The sequence below is a fragment of the Phaenicophaeus curvirostris genome, chromosome 2 (assembly GCF_032191515.1).
Source record: "Phaenicophaeus curvirostris isolate KB17595 chromosome 2, BPBGC_Pcur_1.0, whole genome shotgun sequence".
Taxonomy (NCBI): Eukaryota; Metazoa; Chordata; class Aves; order Cuculiformes; family Cuculidae; genus Phaenicophaeus; species Phaenicophaeus curvirostris.
The window spans coordinates 75,126,646-75,150,596 of NC_091393.1; the positions used below are offsets into that span (position 1 = coordinate 75,126,646).

Here is a 23,951-nt window from a genome sequence, read left to right on the forward strand (position 1 = left end):
CTATAATCTCATTCCACCGTCCCAGGCAAAATATCATTTAAGCAACCCTTTGGTTTTTGCTATTTCCATTTTGTAGGCATTCAAAGAACAAAAGAACTCCCTGGTCGGGCAGGTATTCTCACTTATGTTTTAACATTAGGTAAAAGTGTAACCTTCCTAGAATGGTTTGGGTTGGATGAGACCTTAAAGACAGACAACTTCTCCTTGGACTCTGTAAATCAGCAGTTTGGGCCTCATGACGGAGCTGTTTCAAGTAACCTCAACTCCTGAAGGCAATTCTCTCACAGTCAGGAGCATTTGCAATCTGAATAGACAAATTAGAGATGTCATGCATCTAAATGCATGATTTTGGATAAGTCCGATTTATTTTAAAAAACAAGCCTAAACTTCGCCCCAAGTCAATTAACAGAAGCAGAAGAACATCCCTGAGGAACAGGGCACCTGTGACACAACTTCCCACCAGGCAGCTGCACTGGCTCGGATGGTAAAATTCCTGCACCTCGACAGTAAGGATCATCGTGACGCTGGAATCTTGGAGGGAGGGGGACAATTATACCCTTAGGATTAAGCCATTCCTATTTTAGATCAGCGCAGAACTGTAGGATGTCAAACTGCTCTCTGTAATCAGCAGTCACAAATACCTGCACACTGCTGCCTTCAAAGAGGAAGGAAAATATTGTTTATCAAAAAGACACACATTTTCCTGCTGTCAAAGTCAAGTTTAAAAACTGCAAGCTTACCCAATGCTTGTATTTCATTCAGACTGCAAGATATACGATCCAAACAAAGGTCAACCAGAAAGAGATGACCAACATCTGTAGCAACCGCTGTGATGCCAAAGAGCCACTGCAGGCTCTGGTGTAGGTGTTGAGCAGTCACATGGGGTCCCCCATGGTTACTTATGGGCTCCACAGCAATCACCTACAGGAAAACCACAAGTTAATATTTAAGATGTTTGACCGGCTAAACAGAAATAATTCAGAAGTGAAGTCAGAATTAGCACATCAGAAACATGAAAGTCAATACAAGATCATGAGACTTAAAACCAAAGCATTATTTCCCATAAGATGAAGAAAAAAAAATCTCTCCAAAAAAAATCTGCCATTGCTTTCATTTACTGGATTTCCTATAGTTTTTAACTGAGTTGACATCAGCTTAGATCATGCATTCTATTACCACAGCTCACCACTTTCCCCTTCCTACTTAGAATCATAGAATCATAGAATAACCAGGTTGGAAGAGACCCACCGGATCATCGAGTCCAACCATTCCTATCAAACACTAATCCATGACCCTCAGCACCTTGTCCACCCGTGCCTTCAACACCTCCAGGGAAGGTGAATCAACCACCTCCCGGGGCAGCCTGTTCCAGTGCCCAATGACCCTTTCCATGAAAAATTTTTTTTCTGATGTCCAGCCTGAACCTCCCCTGGTGGAGCTTGAGGCCATTCCCTCTTGTCCTGTCCCCTGTCACTTGGGAGAAGAGGCCAGCTCCCTCGTCTCCACAACCTCCTTTTAGGTAGTTTTACAGAGCAATAAGGTCTCCCCTCAGCCTCCTCTTCTCCAGGCTAAACAACCCCAGCTCTCTCAGCTGCTGGACTTGTTCTCCAGCCCCTTCACCAGCTTTGTTGCTCTTCTCTGGACTCGCTCCAGAGCCTCAACATCCTTCTTGTGGTGAGGGGCCCAGAACTGAACACAGGATTCAAGGAGCGGTCTCATCAGTGCCGAGTACAGGGGGAGAATTACCTGCCTGGACCTGCTGGTCACGCCGTTTCTGATACAAGCCAAGATGCCATTGGCCTTCTTGGCCACCTGGGCACACTGCTGGCTCATGTTCAGTCCCTGTCAACCAACACCCCCAGGTCCCTCTCCTCCTGGGAACTATCTAGACAGACTTCTCCTAGGCTGTAGCACTGCACAGGGTTGTTGTGCCCCAAGTGCAGGACCCGGCATTTGGCCCTGTTAAACCTCATGTCATTGGTCTCAGCCCAGTGGTCCAGCCTGTTCAGATCCCTTTGCAGAGCCTCCCTACCCTCCCGCAGATCGACACTTCCACCCAGCTTAGTGTCATCCGCAAACTTAACTTACTTATGTAATGAACTCTAAGAAAACAGAGAGAATCAGTAACGTGCAAGAATCTTTATTCTAGTGAATAAGAAAGACAACACTAAATTTCATTCTCCCACTGCTCACAGCCCACCAGCACTGTGATGCAGCCTGTGCCTTCTTTGCCCGCCAGGTGTGATGGTAGATCCTGGCTGTAGGTCAAATCAGGCAGTGGTCAAGTTGCCTGGTACTGGCAGATGCACCATTGCCGTGGGAATGCAACATTTTGGGAACATTTTAAATGCCCACTAGCACTTTTAGGAGAGTTAACAAAGCTTTTAAAAGCCAGGCTACAACAACAGCAACAAGAGTAGCAGCTCGTTAGGTAAAAAGCTAACCCCAGCTAAGGAAGAAGGGCACACTGCCCTTTAACATGCCAAGCACTCTGCCTGCAACTTTACGACAAGGTGAAGACAAACCCCTTGGCCCGTCTTGCAGCGCACCCAGGACAAGACTGACTGCTCTAGCAGCGATACAAGCACACGCAGACTCCAGCATTAAAGCTCTACAATGGAAGAACACGGGCTGTCCTCAGCCTTCGTACAAAATGCACATCGTACTTGTTCCCAGAGGCTATACACACACGGGATAAGGGGCTCATTAAAGCCTTGAGACAGCAATGATAAAATCAATATTAACAATGTTATGGCATTTTTCAATCAAACAGAATTTACTTCTGGATTACACACTTCTGTCAGCAGGCAGCTTGCCTTTCCAAAACCCAAAGAACCACCAAGGTGATAGGGAAACTAGCACAGGGGAGCACCAACTCAACTCCTGTCTTTAGAACTTACCACGGTACGAACCCTTACTACTCGTCATCACACTGCAGCATTACAAACCAACAAAACTCCACTTGTGTTCTAGCAAGTCCAACCCTATCACCTTATGGAAAACTGAGGGATAAATAAGCATTTCTCGCTTGCAGGTTCCAAGATGATAAAAATCGGGTGAATCTTGATGTTCTATCCACTTACGCTGATTCCTGTTTACATTGAGATAAAGGGACATCACATCCTCTGAGGTTATGGGTTAGAGAAGACAGAAAAAAATAGGAACGTTACACCAATGGACGCCATCTACACAAGCACAAGGCACACCAAGCAGATATTCAAGAGCTGCAGCCTGACAGGCAATCGGACAACAGTCTCTCAGATAACTCACTAAAGGCTCTTTCTTCCTATCCAGAGTCAACATCAAAATGTCTTCTGCTCTCAAGTCACCTGCTTGCTAGCCTGAGATCAATGTGAATGTGTCTAAGCCATTTTCTGCAGAACTAGGGGACTTTAAGATCTTTTAAAGACCGCGTTTCTGACAGAAATTAAGCATGTAGGAAATGTATCCTACAGACACTTCAAAGAGTAGGCTTTCTTACTTTTTCACTCTGGACAAAAGAAAGTTATTTTTCAATGCCTTTTTGTGTAAGTGGAGCAGTAGGTAACTATGTGCTCTATAAAAATCCCAGAAAACTCATTTTACTCCCAGAAAACTCCAAAGATAATGGTATCATTAAGCCCATGATTTTACACGGAGGCTCACTCAGCTGGAAACTCTGAAGTGATAATGTGTTAATGCAATACAGAAAAACCACGCCTGCAAAATGATGCTCCTAAGCTTTTCCTGAAACTTGGTTATGCAGCACACAACAAATAAAAGCCTTGTTCCTCTCATTAAAATGTACCTACCTTTCCAGGAAGAACAACTGCTTTAACCACTCCTGATGTTTCAAGGTCGTACAGGCACAGAACGCTTCTCTCAGCTTCTTCCAATGCAACCAGCAGTCCAGTTCTATTCCCCCACAAAAACTCCTTCACCACTCGAATAGTCAGAGGCTGTTCGTGCACTCCTCCAAAACGGTACGCAGAGAACCGCTGTCCTGTCACCACGTTCACTATCTCCAGGTGAGGGCCACGTGCCAGCCACGCTAGATCATTTCTCCCTGGAAGAGAAAACAAAGCTGCCTGAAGCAAGTTTCCAAGTTAAAGACTGAAAACACGGTCCCTGCTCCTTTCCTTCAATTGAAGGTCCTAAGAGAGGAAGACAGACTAACCTAATTCTGGTCCGCTATTTCACATCACCCACCAAAATGCTCCAGTAATACCTCTTCAAATGGGCAGCCTTAGTGTTTTGCATTTGTACTTGTTGTTCCTGCACGTTCCTGGTTTTAGACACATTTCATTGCACTGGAAGACTTTAAGCTCAAAGCAAATATTGACTCAATTACTGCCTTTACAGTCACATAAACAGACTTTACCAGCTCTTGACAGAAGCCTAGACATGCAGATAGGCACCCAGCTCTACTTTCAGATCACCTCGGAACCCCACCTCCTAATCTGCTCAGCCCCTTTCTGCAACTCTCACTGGGTACCCATCTACATCCTATTCAATACTCTGGGAAAATGGCTGCAGCGCTTCACTGTGTTATCCTCTTCCTTCTGGTTTTATTCAGACTCACAAGAAAAAGCATCGGGCATTGCCTCTCTAACATTGTACAAGAACTATTTCTGCACCTGATGTTATGATGGTCACAGAGCTTGAGCTCTGAGTAACTATGGCCCAAAACAACGCTGTTACTCTTTTGAAAACTGCCTTTGATGTAACTAAAATCGAAGGAGGGCTCACTGACTCCGCATCTTTAAGTAAATTCTTTTCCTAGCACGGGATAGGTGCAGGTTGTTCTCATTTCAAGCTTTCACTTGACTAACCTTTAAAACTAGCATTTTTAATGGTTAAAACATCCTTTTCCTTCTCTCTCAACCTGATGCATCTTAACAGCAGCCACCTGACACACCCGATCCTACGAACCAGTGCTTCAGGTAACCTCCAGGCAATAATTGCTTTATACCAAGACCAAAGTTAAAGGAAAATGCTCACCGCCAGAAAACTTCCCGCACAGCACAGAACCTTGGGCGATCTCATCTTTCCCAAGTGCCTGAAGAGTCCCCTCTGGGAACTGCAACAGGCTGCTCGTCACCTGTGCTGTTAGGTCTCGCATTCTTCACTCTAAATAAAGAAAAATTAGGAAGAGACACATGTCAGCCATAAACATTTTTGAGATTGACACAAGTTTCATCAGTGCGCTGTGAAAAACCTCCTCTACCTTGTGTGTAGCTCATTTCCTTACAAAGATGGCTCTCAGGACACTTTAGGATCTCACAGCAGAGCAAAGGGAGAATCCTTTGCTTTGCTGCTGCCTGTGAAACCCAAAACAACAAGAAGTGAAATGGAGGTATTGACAAGATAAAGATCAGGGAAAAAACAAGACGCTCTGTTCAAGTCTGCTTATCGAGGTTAGTAAGGTGGGATCTGACAAAAATCATCTTTTGAAAAGTTTCACAGGACCAGGTATGAGTTCCCATTTCTCCTTTCCCTTGGTTTCATAATTTATTCGTTACTGTCAATTGTCTTTGAGTAGCTATCAGGCATCACTTCAGTTGTGCTACCTTTTTGGCACCTTTCTTTTGACTGTTAAGGCATGCTAAGTTCTTAACTACCTTCATTCTCAACTCCTTCCAAAAAAAATGTACCACAGATAATTTTACATGAGAAGCAATACGGATTTTCATAGCTCATCACTTAGAAAGCAGTTTTCCACACCCTTATGCTGTAAACAGAACACAGCACTTGAAACTGCTGGGGTTTTCTATGGTTAAATCCTCATCTTCATCATTCGAGATCCTTCCTTTCTCTCCTTATCACATCTCTGCAGAGTGGAAAGTGTCCCCGCCCACGGCAAGAAGCTTGGAACTGGGCGATCTTTAAGTTCCCTTCCAACCCCAATGATTCTATGTTTCTGTGAAAGAGCATTTAGTGAGCAAGTGAGCAGGTGACTGAGGGAGTGCCACTGGGTCATTTCTTTGCTACTTGGGCAGAAGAACCTCCCACTGACATTTCAGGCAAACCCCCAATGTTTAATCCAAACCCTAAGCTCTAGTCTAAGAAGTTGCTAGCCTAACAGAGACGGTCTGTCTCAGAATTTTGCCATCAGGCTTCCAGGGTTTGCGTGGATGCTCCACAAGCTGTCTGAGAAGCACAAGGCGACACCAGAAGAGGAGAAGAAGAAACAATTTCAGCTCCGTATCCTCTCAATCCCCAACATCTAAGCTCCTGCATCCATGCAGACCAAAGATTTGATTTCCCTTTACATGACAAAAATAAACAAAAGCACCACAGACCACAATTTGACACCGGAGCCACCTCCGACAGTTCTCCTCTCACACAACTGCCCTTTCCCTCCACAGGTACACTCCCCATCTAATGGCGCTAAGCTAGCAAAAGTTCCAAAAAGTTCCTCATTTCTACACATGATGCTCTTTTCTACATTGCTTGGAGTACCTGGGCAGCAGACACAGGTCCTAAGTGTCCTCGTACACAACCAACTCTCAGCCTTGCGACAGAGCAAGCAGCAGCCAACCAGTCTCTTCTAGTCACCGCACTGGTGTGGCAACGCACCCACCACTCGCTCCTCTCACCACGGGTTACGCAGTGACCACATCACAGGGAAGGGGAAGGCCTTCTCAACTCACTGGACGTCTCCTGGTCCAAACACCCCTGGTCAAGAAGGGTCACCTAGCAACCTGCCCAGCTATTGAGTATCTCATTCTGAAATGTACATTTACATATAGCAACCCCAAAAGCTGAACTGCAAAAACATTTGCAGCACGCGCAACAGGCCCAGTGTTTGTGGAATCTCTCCTCCCAGTCTCAGTCTTCACCCATAACACAAGTGCTAGACCAGCAGAGGCTTCTCACCATTACTGCTCTGCCACAACCACATTGAACCATAGACCCCAAAAGGGGTTCAGCCCAAGGTACCGTTCAGTACCATCAAGTGTAGGACTTTCCTATCTAAAATGCAGAGCTGAGACTGACTGGAAAAGAAACACATTACCTTGCGAAGAAGATGGCACAACAGCTCATTCTTTCGTATTTAATGAAAGGTGGGCACCACATCCCTGCTTAGCTCAGAGAATTGGAAAGCTCTTAAGGCAGTTAGAGTGCAGGCTGAGCGGCTCACTGCTCCCCGTTGCGGTTGTGTTTCTCATTTCTCGGAGCACTGTGGCCGCATGTGATCTGCTCAAGGTCTTCAGAACCTGTATGTTTGTAGACAAGGTTTGAGAAGGATTATTTCTGTGATGCTTGGGGCTTATGTACCATGGCCTGGAGGCCTCGCAAATGAAGATGCTCAACATACATACCTTTTCATGCAAAATATATATGACCTGCAAGAGTCTGGTTACTCGCATACCCAAGCCACCAAAGCAGACACTGCAGGTAATGAACCTTCTCTAGATCACTATGAACAGACTATATTAACTGCTTATCCTATATAGAAATATAGTTGCACAAGTACCAACTGTGTTTGAGAAGCAATGAGTTCTGGTGACTGAATGCAAGAGACGGGGACAAGAACCATGTCCAATGCTGCAGTGAAACTTCTCCAGGTGACTGTGGCAGCCACCAAAGTCAGAAGGTTCCTATAGACTCTCCACAGCACTACGTCCAAAGATGCAGTTAACTGCATAACAAAGGTGCAGCTGAGTCTTCTAGGGCTGGAGTGTACGTTCCCACAGGGATTGCGGCTTTCCCTGAGGAGCCAGTGCATCCACCACGTGCCTGGGCAAAGGAGACCTTCAAGAACATCGTGACTTACTCTTACATGCCACATGGAGGGCATTTTGCCGCCTTTGAGGAACCAGAGCTTCTGACACAAGAAATCATGCACTTTGTCAGAAACATGAAACAGCTGTGAACATGCAGTTTAAATACACACATGGAATGGAAGTGAGTTCCTCTGCCACCTGCAGAGCCTTTATATTGAGGAATTAAATTAAAAAAAAAGGTCATCACACACAGAAGCCAATATTTTATTTGGATAACTTATAGTTCTAAACTTGTTAACCTCAAAAACTCTTCATAACAACAACACAAAAAAGCATCTTGTCTTTCATTCCCAGCACCACCTCATTGCTGCATTCATAGTTCAACTATAACAGAATATGTAAACAGTTCACCACAGCTACGTTGTATTCAGTCGAGGAAGTGAGTAGAAAGGAACTGGGTTCCTCAGAACCAAGGCTTCTGCTCAAAACCTTCTTTAAATACCTGAGTGTTAGCATCCTGAAATACGCATTACAAGCACCTTGGGTGGAGGTGGAAAGGGTTTTCATCTCCTGCCCTCATGCTACATTCAGGTCACATTTAATTCATGAGACCTGCAATTACACATTCAAGTGGGCAGCTGCACGCACAGCAGCCTTCCGCATTCTAGCAGTTTCTCCTCCAGAGAAGCTTTAGCAGTTACTGCACAAAACAGCTGTTAATGGATAAGAAGGCAGAGACAGCACCCCTAGTGTTCTCCAAACTCAAAAATATCAACTACCTTTCCTCCTAGTTCTATAGTCCCATTTCATTCCAAAATGCCAAAGTTAAAATAGGCACCAAGCACAGAGGGTTACTTCAACATTTACTCTCCTTTCAAAGGATTTCCACCACCCCACCCTGCAGTTCTTGATAGCCAGAAGCTGCAAACAACCCCACAGAATCACTAGGTTGGAAAAGACCCACAGGATCATCAAGTCCAACCATTCCTATCAAATACTAATCCATGACTCTCAGCACCGCATCCACCTGCGGAAGGTGAATCAACCACCTCCCTGGGCAGCCTGTTCCAGTGCCCAATGACCCTTTCCGTGAAAAATTTTTTTTCTGATGTCCAGCGTGAACCTCCCCTGCCAGAGCTTGAGGCCGTTTCCTCTTTTCCTGTCCCCCGTCACTTGGGAGAAAAGGCCAGCACCCTCCTCTTCACAACCTCCTTTTAAGAAGTTGTAGAGAGCAACGGGGTCTCCACTCAGCCTCCTCTTCTCCAGGCTAAACAACCCCAGCTCTCTCAGCCGCTGGACTTGTTCTCCAGCCCATTCACCAGCTTTGTTGCTCTTCTCTGGACTCGCTCCAGAGCCTCTACATCCTTCTTGTGGTGAGGGCCTCCCTACCCTCCAGCAGATCGACACTCCCACCCAGCATAGCGTCGTCCGCAAACTTGCTAAGGGTGCACTCGATGCCTTCATCCAGGTCATTTATAAAGACATTGAACAGGGCTGGACCCAGCACTGAGCCCTGGGGAACCCCACTTGTCACTGGCCTCCAGCTGGATTTTTGGTTATACTATTACTATATGTCTACCTATCAAAAAAAAAAAGAATTACAGGTGCGTGGTGGAGGCTTGGGATCTTTTCCAGCAACATGCCACCGAGGTAAATAGAGAAGAGCTCTTAAAATATGTTTATGAAAGGTGCCAGGAGATGGGACTTGAGGAAGACTTACTGAAGCTTCCTTTCACCAACACTGAACTAGTAAGTCGGGATAGAAAAAATCTTCATCATCTCAGTGGAAAGAGAAGAGGCAGATTCGTAACAGGCTTTTGAAATATGTTATTTCTCATAGGAGTGTTTGAAGTCATTTTTACGGACCAGGGCTAGAATACCAACCCATGCAATTCATTCAGTCCGCAACCAGCAGAGTTTTTATGATGGAAATCCATATCTAACTTTCAAAAACAGCCAGATTAAATCTGGTCTTCTGTGAATTTTTGTTATGGATCTGAGAAGCATTTGCTGTTTTCCAGAACCACAGTTTTTCAGTGAATCAAACTTATAAGGTGGTTTTGGAAGTTTTAGGTCCTGCATTTGAAAGCCTTCATCCAGTCAGGGGTATGTAGGCAGCTTTTTCTTGCTTGTTTTAATAATCACATCATATTGTCTAACACCATTTGCAGTTCTCTGTATATTCAGTCGTCTCTGGCCTGGGTGTTTCAGGAAAAAACAAGGGAAACCTCTTATTTTGTAAGGCATTTGAAATCTGCAGGTGATAACAGGTGTTTGAGAACAAGGTCCCGCAGAGTGACAGTCTTAATTTAACTTCCTGCTGTAGGTTCTGATATTATCCGCTCTTGCTTTGATTTTGCTAAAAGCACTAGCTGAAAGTGGGGTGAGCTGATGGGCAGATCTGTAGAGGAAGTTTATTCGCTAATTAGAAATAGCACGGATAGTTCATTGCAAGGAACTTCTTGTAATTAGTATTTTCTCCATGCTTTCATTCATCAGAATTATGGTGTTTCTCAGTGTAGAGAGGGAGGAGCTCCAAGAAATTCTGTGTTAGAACACTGTGGGAAAGTCCTCCCTCGCCTTAACAAAAAGCTGGCAGTGGAGAAAGCCAAGCCCTACCACTTATGTTCATCGGTCTTTAAAGAAGGTAATGTTTGTGGGGTGGAATGTAATGGAAAACGAACCATCACTTTGATGACACAAGGCTGATATTTTTTCTCCCTTCTTCATTTACAGCCTCAACACCAAAGCCATTACCAACTATAGTAAAACAAGGCAAAGTCAACATACATTCCAGATCAAGTGTCATCAGCAAGATATTATTGAAATTGGAAACACATGTAGAGGAAGGAAACAGAAAACCAGTTTATCACAATTTGATAGGTAAGCAGCTTTTTAACAAAGATTAGTCTTGAGCTACGTGTTTGGAGAAAGAAAAATCTATTTGAACTTTGTAAGTGGTTTGAGAGAAGGGGCAGCAGAATAAAGATCTGTTTGGGTATTTTTCATGTATAATACGTAACACTTAAGAATTAATACACCATAAGTCACGTTTAGAGAGAGAGTTTTCCTGATATGATAATCTTATTCATGCATATAGATGCATTTATATTATGGTAAATATATTTACAGAACTTAAGATAGATGAAAGTCAAACTATCATTTCCACCAAGCTGTTGGTGGACAGATTATTTTGACAGACTTGATCATGTGACCAAATAGGAACCTTTTACACCTTCCAGTCCAGTTCCTGCCTCATTTCTACTTGTTTACTTAAAACCAGGCAGAACTATAAAGAGCCAAAACCTGATAACAGGTGGTATGGTCAAATAAAGTAGAATTCTGATATGGTTGGACTTCAGCCGAATGAAAGCCTGTTAATGTTTTCTTTGAATTCTAGAGCTCCAGAACCACCAGCCATGAGACATCCTACTCCAGATATGGAGTTGTGTAACATCTTTGTTACAACACATGCTACAAAATATTCATTAAAATGTTCACTAGAGAGTAGAGTTATAGGATTAATAAAAATGTTGTTTCTCCTACGTGTGTGTGTGCCTGTGTCTATGCTTTCTGTGCTTTCCAAGTGTTCCGCAACACTGCCAGTCACGGTCATGGTGACAAACCCTGCTCTTTGTGCTCTCTCTTCTCTCCTTTTCTGGAACACCTCGGGGCAGGCAAGCTAGCAAGGGTGAGGGTCTACACACCAGTAAGCCAACAGCACAGAGTCACCAGATCTTCATAATAACCTGGGGCTGGGGGAGTGGTGCTTAAGTACCCCTTAAGCTCTGAGAAGCAACAACTACTCATTTAGCTGGAATGACAGAGGAGAAAACAACTTGTCCCAGACAAGACCCACCTTTCCCTCTTGCAGCTTTTCCCCCTTGCCACCTTTCCTGCTTTCCCAATTTCCCACCTTTCCCCCTTGCCAGCTTTCCCACTTCTGCCTTTCCCACCTTTCACCGTTGCCATATTTCCAGCTTCTCCCATTTCGGTCTTAATAACCTTCCTGACTTTCCCCTTTCCCAATTTCCCCCTTGCCAAATTTGCTGCCTTTACCGGTTTTACCCTTCCCGCCTTTCTCCTTTCCCACCTTTTGCTGTTGCTGCATTTCTTGCTTTTCCCCTTCCCAACCATTTCCTCTTTCCCACCTTTCCTGCCTTTCCCCCTTGGCGCCTTTCCTGCCTTTCTGCCCAAGCACCTTTCCCACCTTTCCCCTTTGCCACATTTTCGGCTTTTCCCCTTTCCCACCTTATCCCTTGTGACCTTCCCTGCTTTTCCCACCTTTTCCCCTTGTGACCTTCCCTGCTTTTCCCACCTTTTCCCTCTTTCTGTCTTTCCCACCTTTCCTCCTTTTGCCTTTCCTGCCTTTCCCCCTCTCTGCCTTTTCCCCTTCACGACTTTCCTCACACTTCCCCTTTCTCTCCTTTACCCTGTGCCACCTTTCCCCTTTCCCACCTTTCCCCCTTGCTGCCTTTCCTGCCTTTCCCTGCTGCCGCCTTTCCCACTTGCTGATTTTTCTGCCTTTTCCCTTTCCTACCTTTTCCCCTTGTGACCTTCCCTGCTTTTCCACTCCCCGGCAAGGGGGAAAGGCGGGACAGGGGCAATGCTGGAAAGGCAGTAATGGGGAATGGCGGCAATGGGGAAAGGAGGGAAAGGGGACAGCGGAAAAGGCAGGAAAGGCAAGAAAGGGAAAAGGAGAGCAAGGGGGAAAGGCAGCAAAGGGAGAAAGGAGAGAAAGACGGCAAGGGAGAAAGTCAGGAAACGGGAAAAATGGCAAGGAGGAAACCGGGAAAGGTAGCAAGGGTGGCAAGGGGAAAGATGGGAAAGGGAAAAGGCAGGAAAGCTTGGATGGGGGAAAGGCGGGAATGGGGAAAGTTTACTAGAGGGAAAGACAGGAAAGGCAGAAAGTAGAAAATGTGTGAAAGTTGGCAAAACTGGCAAGGGAGAAATGTGGGAAAGGGAAAAGCTGGAATGGCAGCAAGGTGGCAAGGCAGCGAGAGGGAAAGGTGGGAAAGGGAAAAGGGGGAAAAAGTGGCAAGGGGGAAAGTCTGGAAAGGCAGAATGCAAGATCAGCTCTTCTTCTCTGTCTGCAGAGCTGCCTCCTAGAAAGTGGAGCAGCATTTTTCCAGGAATGATCCCCTTTAATGTCCAACCATACCTGCCCACTACTAAATCGTGTCCCTAAGCACTTCATCTACCCGCCTTTGAAACGCCTCCAGGGATGGAGACTCACCCACCTCCCTGGGCAGCCTGTTCCAATGCTTGAAAAAGTTTCTTCCTGCAAAGAAATTTTTCCCTAATGTCCTGTCTGAATGTGCCCTGGCGCAGCTTGAGGCCATTCCCTCTCGTCCTGTCTCCTTTCACTTGGGAGAAGAGTCCAACACCCATATCTCTACAACCTCCTTTCAGGCAGTTGTAGACAGCCATAAGGTCTCCCTTCAGTCTCCTCTTCTTCAGCCTAAACAACCCCAGTTCCCTCAGCTGCTCCTCATAAGACTTGTTCTCCAGCCCCTTCACCAGCTTTGTTGCCTTCTCTGGACTCGCTCCAGGACCTCAATGTCCTTGTAATGAGGGGCCCAGAATTGAACACAGGATTCGAGGTGCGGCCTCAACAGTGCTGAGTACAGGAGCAGAATCACTTCCCTGGTCCTGCTGGCCACACCGTTTCTGATACAAGCTAAGATGCTATTGGATTTCCTGGCAACCTGGGCACACTGCTGGCTCACGTTCAGTCGACTGTCAACCAACACTCCCAGGTCTTTCTCGGCCAGGCAGCTTTCCAGACACTCTTCCTCAAGCCTGTAGAGCTGCACAGGGTTGTTGTGGCCCAAGTGCAGGACTCTGCACTTGGCATTGCTGAACCTCATCCCACTGGCCTCATCCCACTGAACCAGCCTGTCCAGACCCCTCTGCAGAGCCTCCCTGCCCAACAGCACATCAACACCTCTTCCCAGCTTAGCGTCATCTGCAAACTTACTAAGGGTACGTTCATTCCCCTCACCCAGGTCATTAATATAGAACAGGACTGGACCCAGCACCAAGCCCCGGGGACACCACTCGTGACTGATCTCCAGCTGCATTTAACTCCATTTACCAGCACTCTACGGGCCTGGCCATCTAACCAGTTTCTCACCCAGCAGAGGGTTTGCCAGTCCAGGCCTCTGGAAGCCAGTTTCTCAAGCAGAATAATGTGAGGAACGGTGTCAAAGTCCAGGTACACTGCATCCACAGCCTTTAGCTCATCCATCAAGCTGGTCACCCTGTCACAGAAGGCGATCAGGTTACTTTGGCCGGACCTGCCTTTCATAAGCCCATCCTGACTGGGCCTGATCACCCACTTGTCCTGCGTGTGCTGTGTGATGGCGCTCAAGATGACCTGCTCCATGATTTTCCCCAGCACCGAGGTCAGACTGACAGGCCTGGACTTTCCCAGATCCTCCCTCCGGCCCTTCTTGTAGACGGGTGTAACATCCACCAGGCTCCCCTCAAGAGGAACCTCCCCCGGCAGCCAGGACTGCTGGTGGATGATGGAAGAGGTTTGGTGAGCTCCTCCGCCAGCTCCCTCAATACCCTCGGGTGGATCCATCCGGCCCATAGACTTGTGAGTCTCTGACTGGCCAAGCAGGTCTTTAACCATTTCCTCAGGGAAAGACCCACCTCACTCTCAAGGGAGCACAAGCAACTCCGTAAATCACCATTTCAAGGCATCCAACAGCGCTTGCTGAGGCTTTATACGTATTTCAAAGGGCTCCGTGGAATCCGTCAGAAAAAGAGCAAGACGATGGATTTGCTTCTGGTAACAGAGAAAGAGGGAAACATGGCAACGGTCAAGAGTCTCGTCTCCCGTTCAGTTACAGTCCTTTTTGCAGGCATTGGAGGAGCTTCGAGTGCAGAGGTTAGAGTTAGGAAACTCCAAATACAACGATGTGCAATTAATTCATTGATTCTCATCAATGCGAAATACAAATCTCTGTTGCTTTGCAACGGAAAAGAAACACCCCGGCTGCAGAGCACAAGGCTGCTGGATACAACCCCCACAATGTAAATACATTTTATACACGCGTGCACGTATCTGCCTGCGCCCCGTGCGAGCCGATTCATGGATACGGGGAGTTTGGCAGCGATTATGGGGGGAAAGCGAGTCAGGGCTCGGACAAGCCTTCTCAGCAAACCGAAACAGAAGAAACCAGATGCTACGAAAGGATGAGGAGGACTATTAAGTAGCCGAAAGGAACCACTGAAGCTTTTTCCTCGTTTCAGACAAAGCCCAATGCCTGACACGGGCAGGCGCCGCCGGGAACGCCTCCCGCCCGCCTACAGCTCCCGGCGTGCCCCGCGGCGCGGACCGCCCGCTCCCCTACGGCGCGCCTCCCGCAGGGCCCGACGGGAGCCGCAGTCCGAGCCCAGCGCGCCCCCTGCCGGCCGCGGGCCCCGCGCTCGGTTCCCCCGGGGCGCTGCGGGTGGCGGCGGGCGGGGCTCCGGCCCCTCCTTTTAAATCGCTCTCTGGGTTCGCTGGGCCGACTGAGCAGTTTCTCTGCGGGTACTGAAGGAATATTGTTCACATCTCCTGTGTCAAGTACGTCGTCAGTAAGGCATGGAAGGCTGTTTAACAGACGTGCGCCTGTACTTTAAGAAACTGTTGAGTATTTGTGTTGCAAGAATGTACGTATATATCTTAGTGAGCCCCGTCTTCAACTTTTACAGAAATCACCGGCCCTGCTTTGTGCCCCAGCAACGATGAAAATAGCAGCCTGGGTTCAAACAAGAATAACGAAGTCGTGCCTGTGCAGAGGAGAGCATAAGAGAGCCCTGACATGCATCCGCGTAATGAAGCCACCAAAGTCTTGCACACAGCTTCGTCTTCCAGCTGAGAGCACTCGGGATGCCCGTCCACGGGTAAAACAGTATGTGGTTTGGGTTATTTTATTTCCTCTAGTTAGAGCATGCTCTGCGATTCCACAACTTTCATTTTACTATATTTATATATAACCAGAAATCCATATCTAACCTCCTGAAAAGAACCAGATTAAACTTGGTGTTCTGTGAACTTTAGTTACGGATCTGTGAAGTGTTTGCTGGAGGAACAGCTTAGAACAAGATGGAGACAACAAATATCACTTGCCCAAGCCTTTTAAATGGCCTAAGCCCTAGCACCTGAAAAGCCAGAAGCCTGACATAGTTAGTGTGGCCAGTAGGTAAGGAGTGTGAAGAAAGCTGTGGCCATCTCAGAGAAGTGGAATGAATTCTTTGCGTCAGTTCCCGCTAGCGAGGACTGTGGGGTATTCCTTTCCTGAAATAATCCATCCTCGGAAAAGAGAGAAGAGCTGTCTCGCACTGGTGTAGATGGGGAGACCATAGAAACAAAGCTGTCTTAAGAGAAGGATTAAGTTAATGGATTAATAACTAGTTACCGTGAGGATCCAAGCACAGCAATAAGGAAGCAAGTTCCAGGGGAGGGAGAGTATGACAAAAATCTGTGCTAGCAGCTGTACATTTCAACATGATCCTAACTTCTCTGCAGATGGAAGTTAATGATTAAGTGAAAACTCGACAGGTAGCCAGGGTTTGGTTTACTCTAACGATCACTGCAGAGAGCTGCAAACCCGCTTGATTAAACTGGCCAATAAAAACTGATGTCAGCAAAGTCCAAAGCAATTGCAGTACAGGAAGAAAATCACAATGGGCTTTAGTTGGGCTGCTGCCATATGAGAGCATCTGTGAGTCCTGCATAGCTCTGTGAAACCTCAGACGGCTCAGAGTTTAAGAGAAACTCACAAGCTGTTAAAGGAAAGGGATTAAGACAGCATAAAATCCATTATGTTCAGAATCCGTTGCCCCCCTGCCCCCCTGTTTCAGGCACATGTTTTAGAATCACAAGAGTACAGGAAGGGGAGACAAGGAAGTCTGAAACGAACGAGCAGCTTCTGTACAAGCTCTGCACGTAATCTAGGAAAAAGAGGAGTGGGGATTTTGTAGCACATCAGAACTATGAAATGTAGAAAATGGATTTGGGGGCATAAGGAAATTGATTCCCTACTCAGCCTAAAGCAATATCAACATGACCAATTTAGTTCCCAAGAGGCAGGTTTAAAGCAAGGGTGAAAGATTTTCACTCACCACCAGATGTGGTACCCAAGGTGTGGTACTGGCTGGATGAGTGAAGAGTTCCAAGTGAGACCGGTATTTCTGAGCATTGAATCAGGGATGTTGAATACAGCGGTTCAGAGGGAGCTTTCAGCCCCCAAAATGCTCACCTCCAGCTGGCACGTTTTAGCCTGCCCAACCATTGCGAGTCAAACCACTTACACGTCTCCCATCTGGGAGGGAAATGCAGGGAAATGGTTGTGCCATTATTGCACATGCAGAAAATTCCTTTGCGTTAGCTATGTCCGCTATTGAGCTGAGACCACATTGTGCATCATCTTCTACAAAGACCCTGGGTGCTAAAGTCATGCTGAACTACACCTGAGAGGCATCAATATTGAGTATCCTGTAAAACTCCAGCCGGGGGTACGGCACAGGGATTTTCCCAAGGCAAGCCTCTATCACTGCTGAAGTCACTCCTGTCCCTGTCTCATAGGGTACGAACACAGATACAATATGCTGCGTACCCACTGTGTTTATGGTGTTAGTGCTTCCCAAGGGCGTAATCCACTGGCACTCAAATTTGCTCTTTCTGCCACGCATGACCAAGAAGACAACAGGACTTCTTTCCCTCCAAGCTTCTTCTGCATAGGAATTACCTGAGATTGGAGTGCTGTCAGTTCCACCTGAAATTCCACACAGCTGAACTTCCCCTGAAGTACTGCAGTGCTAGGACACTGCAAGAGCTCTCCCTTTCCTCTCCTGAGCTAGGCTGTGGACTGAATGACTCTCCCATGGGGCTTGCTGCATACTTTTTGGAGAAATTCTCTACGTGGACAGACAGATCATTTCTGCATAAAGATGATGGAGGCTTGGAAAGGTAAGAAAAAAAGATGCTCTTCCACAAGAAGACTCATTAAAATATTGGGTAATACTAAGGAATGAGGAGATAGGGAAAAGACAGGGCAGTCAAAGCTGAATTTTAAGGATGACGGTGAAAAGTAGTCAATTAAACTTAGAGCAGACCGCATGCAAATGGCTGCTTCAAGCAGCAGGCAGTTTTGCTCTGGACACGAGGGTGCCAATTTCATTTGCTGCTTGAAAACGCGTGGAGAACAAGAGGAAGATTTGTTCTTCAGGCCATGAGCCCCCGGAGTGGATTGAGAAAGAGCTTCCCAGGAAATGTCCTTCTCTTTGTGTCTCAACAGCAAGTACTCTCTTGATGAGCTTTTGACCAATGTGATGATTTATTGGGTGACATCCTCCACTGTGCCCTCAATGCGCTTCTACAAGGAGAACTTCTCCAGGGACCCTGGTCTAACTGCTGATTCCAGGTAATGAAGCAGTAGGTGCAAGGCAGATTTGCAAATGAGACTGAACCACATTGAACTCTATAAACATTTACACCCATTACAAAAGATAGTTTAAATAGTTTAAAAAGAAATCCAAGCAGTTCTTTGCTTTAGAGAAATATATTCAAGGGTCCCTTTTGTCTTGAAGCTGTAATTCATACAAGGTAGCTGGTGGCCAAAAAGGTGCAGAAGACTTGTCAAAGTCTATTCAGTCTTGTTGGTGTTCAAAGTACAGCTCTACGTACTTGTTCACAATGCAGACTTAACCTGTGGCTCCGTTCAGTGAAAACAAAAGAGAAAACCAATAGCATTTCTAAGGAGTTTAAACTCCGTTAGGAAGGATACGGCTTCCTGGGGGATAAAGTGAGATCCACAAGTGCTCAGCATGAACTTAGGGAAGAGGCTGGGAGAGCAGTATTCCAAACCAAGCACCTCCAACAGCTGCTGGTGGGCAGATGACTGTAAGAGAGTCAGGAGTCCTTTTCTTTGTAGAGTCATCCAGTTTACCTCTCCTCTCGGGAGAGTCATTTGTTACACTGGTACCATGAATTCTAAAGGGAACGGGAGGCAGCTCATTTCTGACTTTCAGCAAGAGGGGTGGCACCTTATCTGGAATCATCGAAGGGTTTGGGGGAGAAGGGACCTTCAAGATCATCCGGTGCCAACCCTCCATGCCACCTATCACAAGACTAGAGAACAAGGCAAGCTGAAATACCTGCAACAGTTCGAGACTGAACTGTGTGCAAAGTTGGGTCTACTTTAGAGGTCTTGGGGTGTGACGTTCTTGAACGAAGGAGATCCTTGCACAAGTGCAGCTCTTCAGCAGAGCACAGACCACAAAATGGGTTGCTGTGGCAAAACTTCTCCAGCTGATTGTGGCATTACCAAAGTCTGAAGGTTTCTACAGACTTTCCCCAGCACGTCTTTAAAAAATGCCAGTAAATTGTGTCTTCTAGGGTTGGATTGTACGTTCCCACAGGGATTGCAGCTTTTCCTCAGGAGCTAGCACATACACCACGTACCTGGGCAAAGGAGAACTTCAAGAACATCGTGACTTACTCTCACATGCCACGGGGAGGGCATTTTGCTGCCTTTGAGGAACCAGAGCTTCTGACACGAGGCATCATGCACTTTGTCAGAAAGGTGAACCTGCACTTTAAATACACACATGGAATGGAAGCGAAAGGTACGGTTGGAACTGATGATCTTGGACGTCGTTTCCAAACTAATGATTCTATGATTCTTTCATTCCCAGCACCACACCATTGCTGCATTCATAGTTCACGCATAAGTTCACCGCATTAACGGTGCACTCAGTTTAGAAGAAGAGTAGAAAGGAACTGGCTGCTTGTTCCCCAGAACCAAAGCTTCTGCTCAAAAGTTTCTTTAAATACTTGAGTGCTAGCATCCTGAAATATGCATTACAAGCAGGCTGGGTGGAGGTTAAAGGGTTTTCATCATAGGATTATGGCTCCACTGCTACTTCTTTTGCCCTTGAGGAGCCCTTGCAATGTGGACAAAGCCAACAGCCTTTACATTGGGAATTGTTTTTTGTAATAGCCAATTCATTTGGGTTCTGGTCGTTCTATTTCCTTCTGACTTTCCCCATTCCAATTTTCATTTTTGCAGAGTAGAGCAGTCAAAGGGATAGTGCTTTAAAGACGGTTTTGAGTTATTGCAGCCTGGGGTTCATCTCTCATCCCCTGTGAGTAAACTTAAACAGATCTGGCCTGGTGTCTTTTCTAGCTATAACATAGATTCCTTTGAGAGGAGGGGAGACCTGCAGTAAAGTTTGGACACTTTGAGAATGTATGTTCAGAAAGCAGTTAACGAAGCACAACTTCTTTAAATAACTAGAGGTGTAGCTGGATGCAACCGTCTCACATCTCTTTGAGATAATTAACAGGTAAAAAAGCTGTTCTTAGGCGGGGAAGGCTGTTGGCTGTTTCCTTCACTAAGAGATTATTCCTCAGCACGCTCTGGGTAAGAGCAAGACCACATTCTACATTTCAGCACACTGTACATGGGTTGATGGGTGTGTTTGCATTGGTTTTTTTGGTTTGGCTTTTTTTGTGTGTCAGAGCCTGGCTGTGTTGCTGCACCAAGTACAGTGGTCCAAGCAGCTGTATCTCTTCTGGAAGATGCAGCTTGTCTGCCTAAAAAGTATCTAATTGCCCAAGAACAGCAGCTTGGTCTCCCTTAAAGCTACTGTGTGCATGTGTTTCTCTCTGAAAATGCAGATCTCCTAACCCCGTGCAGTTCCGTGTTACTTCACCCACAAGGCTGTGCAAGGAAGGTAGTTCAACACAAACTGATTTAAAGCCGTTTATTCATCATTTTACTTTGAGTTTGAAAGGATGTACTCATAGGATGGATCTCGTAATGCACCTCTGAATACAACCAGACTGACAAGTTCCTCCTGTGCCCTCCTGTGGGACAAAGTGATTTTTCTTTCCTGGGCAGGGAAACCCACCTTTGACTACAAAGCAAGGTGTCTCTCAGCCACACTACTATTACTGTTTTCCTCTTCTGATTTTCATTGACAGAGGTGGCTTGTGTTCTCCAGGAGCTGCCTTCTCTAAAACAAAACTGATTGATCGCCTCAACAAATGTGGTGTTGAGTTCTCCACTATTCAAAGGCCTGAGGATTGAAGTCAAAACATAAGTGTCTAACTCCACTAAACTCATTTGGCTGTAAAAGCCTAATCCTGAAATAGTTTCACTGTGCTATTGTTGGCAGGAGAAGCAGAAGAGAAAATGACTTAAAAATACCCTTTGCCTATAGTGAGCACACCCATGAGGAGTACCGAGTTTTAATTCACAATCATGGTAAATGAGTGACTTCTTGGGTACTAGTTCTGGAATTTTGTATAATCTCCTTCCTCTAAGTTACTGCTTAACCACTAAAGCGCCTGATTCACAAGCACAGCCTTCTGATTTCTCCCCATTCCCCAAGTATTAAAGGCAGGCAGGCCTTGGATAACAGGGGCCTTAGCAGAAGAAACCACCAGTTAGTCCTCCTGCCTGTCTGGGAGAGGTGCCGGTACTTTGCGCTGATCTTGCTGTCAAAGCCTTAATGCCCCTAAGAGAAATAAATGAGGAGTTTGTGTTTCTCAGAGCTTGAGCAAGACTTCTGTCTTTCTGCTGCCAGCACCACTCCCCCAGCCCCGGGTCATTATGAAGATCTGGTGACTCTGTGCTGTTGTCTGAAAGGTGTGTAGATCCTCACCCTTGCTAGCTTGCCTGCCCTGAGCTGTTCCCGATAAGGAGAGAAGAGAGAGCACAAAGTGCAAGGTTTGTCAGCATGACCGTGACTGGCAGTGTTGCGGAACACTTGGAAAGCACAGAAAGCATAGACACAGGCACACACACACGTAGGAGAAACAACATTTTTATTAATGCTATAACTCTACTCTATATTGAAGATTTTAACGCATATCTTGTAGCATCTGTTGTAACAAAGATGTTACACAACTCCATATCCGGGGTAGGATGTCTCATGGCTGGTGGTTCTGGAGCTCTAGAATTCAAAGGAAAACATTAACAGGCTTTCATTCCCCTGAAGTCCAACCACATGAGAATTCTACTTTACTTGACCATACCATCTCCAGGAAAATTATCAGGTTTTGGCTCTTTATAGTTCTGCCTACTTTTAAGTAAACAAGGAGAAATGAGGCAGAAACTGGGCTGGAAAGAGTAAAAGGTTCCCATTTGGTCACATAATCAAGTCTGTCAAAATAGTCTGTCCACAACAGCTTGGTGGAAATCATAGTTTTCGTTTCATCTATCTTACATTCTGTAAATATACTTACCATAATGTAAATACATCTATTTGCAATAATAAGATTATCATAGCAGGAAAACTCTCTCTCCAAACATGACTAATGGTGTATTGATTCTTAAATGTTAAGTATTATAAATGAGAAAAGCCAAACAGGTCTTTATTCTGCTGCCCCTTCCCTCAAAACACTCACACAGTTCAAGTGGATTTTTCTTTCTCCAAACATGTAGCTCAAGACTAATCTTTGTTAAAAAGCTGCTTACCTATATTGTGATAAACGGGTTTTCTGTTTCCTTCCTATACATGTATTCCTAGTGCCGATAATATCTTAGTGATGATACTTGCTCTGGTATGTACGTTTACTTTGGATTGTTTTACTACAGTTGGTAATGGCTTTGGTGTTGAGGCTGTAAATGAAGAGGGGAGAAAATATGTCAGCCTTGTGTCATCAAAGTGATGGTTCGTTTTCCACTACGTTCCACCCCACAAACATTACCTTCTTTAAAGACTGATGAACACAAGTGGTATGGCTTGGCCTTCTCCACCGCCAGCTTTCTTTGAATGCGAGGGAGGACTTCCCCACAGTGTTCTAACACAGAATTTCTTGGAGCTCCTCCCTCTCTACACTGAGAAACACCATAATTCTGATGAATGAAAGCATGAAGAAAAACCTAATTACAAGAAGTTCGTTGCACCGAACTATCTGTGCTGTTTCTAATTAGCGAATAAGCTTCCTCGGCAGATCTGCCCATCAGCTCACCCCATTTTCACCTAATAATTTTAGCAAAATCTAAGCAAGAGTGGAATATTAACAGAACCTACAACTGTAAGTTAAAATGAGTCTGTCACTCTGCGGGACCTTGTTCTGAAACACCTGTTATCACCTGCAGATTTCAAATGCCTTACAAAATAGCAGGATTTCCCTTGTTTTTTCCTGGAACACCACGGCCTGAGATGACTGAATATACAGAGAACTGCAAATGGCGTTAGACAAAATGATGTCATTATTAAAACAAGCAAGAAAAAGCTGCCTACATACACCTGGCTGGATGAAAGCTTTCAAATGCAGGACCTAAAACTTCCAAAACCACCTTATAAGTTTGATTCACTGGAAAATTGTGGTTCTGGAAAACAGCAAATGCTTCTCAGATGTGTAACTGAAGTTCATGTAACACCAAATTTAATCTGGCTTTTTTGGAAGTTAGATATGGACTTCCTTCATAAAAGTAAAATGAAAGTTGTGGAATTGCAGAGCACCCTATAACTTGAGGAAATAAAACAAACCAAACCACCCACCCTGCAAATTTTACCCCTGTACTGGGATCCCAAGTGCTCTCAGCTAGAAAAGAGAGTTGCATGCAAGGTCCTAGCGATGACGTACAACATACTCTTCCTTCCACAGACAGAATAATCTAAATCCTGCCTAACCTATGTATCTGAATAACTGAATGGTAAGATTGGCTAATAGAAAAAGTATCTATTTATTCCTCAGATGCCAACAAATTACTTCAAGTGGAGTCAACGTTGGTCTGTAACAAATTATAACTTTACAGAGCAGCTTTGGCTTTGGGAAGGATGTTGTTAACCTTTTAGGTCCAGCTGTAACTGGAAGTGTAGAAACTTATTCCTAATATTTCCAGGAATGGTACAAAACCCAAAGCATGATCTTTACTGAGACCTGTGCAAACCAGTGTGCAGAACCTTGTGCACTTGACAGAACTTTTACACTCACCGTAACATTAACCTTCATTGATTGATTCTGCTGGTCTGTTGGCCGATAGCAGGCACTCTGCTGGTTGCGGACTGAAAGAATTGCATGGGTTGGTATTCTAGCCCTGGTCCGTAAAATTGACTTCAAGCACTCCTATGAGAAATAACACATTTCAAAAGCCTGTTACAAATCTGCCTCTTCTCTTTCCACTGAGACGATAAAGATTTTTTCTGTCTAGACTCACTAGTTCAGTGTTGGTGAAAGGAAGCTTCAGTAAGTCTTCCACGAGTCCCATCTCCTGGCACCTTTCG

The 23,951-nt window shown here is 45.6% G+C and overlaps 2 protein-coding genes across 3 annotated transcripts in view; both read left to right on the top strand.

The window, feature by feature from the left end:
* The window catches only part of LOC138718217 (epoxide hydrolase 1-like), a 30,842-nt gene extending 22,769 nt beyond the window's left edge, over positions 1-8,073 (top strand). The window contains exon 11 of one of the 2 annotated variants that reach the window (XR_011337023.1): positions 7,949-8,073. Coding sequence is in view for 1 of the 2 variants with exons in the window: in XM_069852555.1 (XP_069708656.1) it covers positions 7,657-7,858 (202 nt within the window). In the remaining variant the exon portion in view is untranslated. Of the gene's footprint in view, positions 1-7,656; positions 7,902-7,948 lie in introns of those variants that run through there. The other variant, XM_069852555.1, reaches the window with a different exon arrangement.
* On the top strand, positions 7,375-19,470 carry LOC138717373 (epoxide hydrolase 1-like). Its single transcript, XM_069850889.1, has 5 exons — positions 7,375-7,380; positions 17,568-17,676; positions 18,005-18,130; positions 19,105-19,334; positions 19,466-19,470. The coding sequence occupies exons 2-5, from the start codon at positions 17,591-17,593 to the stop codon at positions 19,468-19,470; spliced, it is 447 nt and encodes a 148-aa protein (XP_069706990.1). The 5' UTR covers positions 7,375-7,380; positions 17,568-17,590.
* Positions 19,471-23,951: the final 4,481 nt, after the last annotated feature.

Bases quoted from the DNA above. Each gene is read 5' to 3' on its own strand.
- LOC138717373 (XM_069850889.1), top strand. From the start codon at position 17,591: ATGGGGCTTGCTGCATACTTTTTGGAGAAATTCTCTACGTGGACAGAC. The intron at 17,677-18,004 runs GTAAGAAAAAAA...GTGTCTCAACAG, and splicing joins GATGATGGAGGCTTGGAAAG to CAAGTACTCTCTTGATGAGC. The intron at 18,131-19,104 runs GTAATGAAGCAG...TGTGTCTTCTAG, and splicing joins GGTCTAACTGCTGATTCCAG to GGTTGGATTGTACGTTCCCA.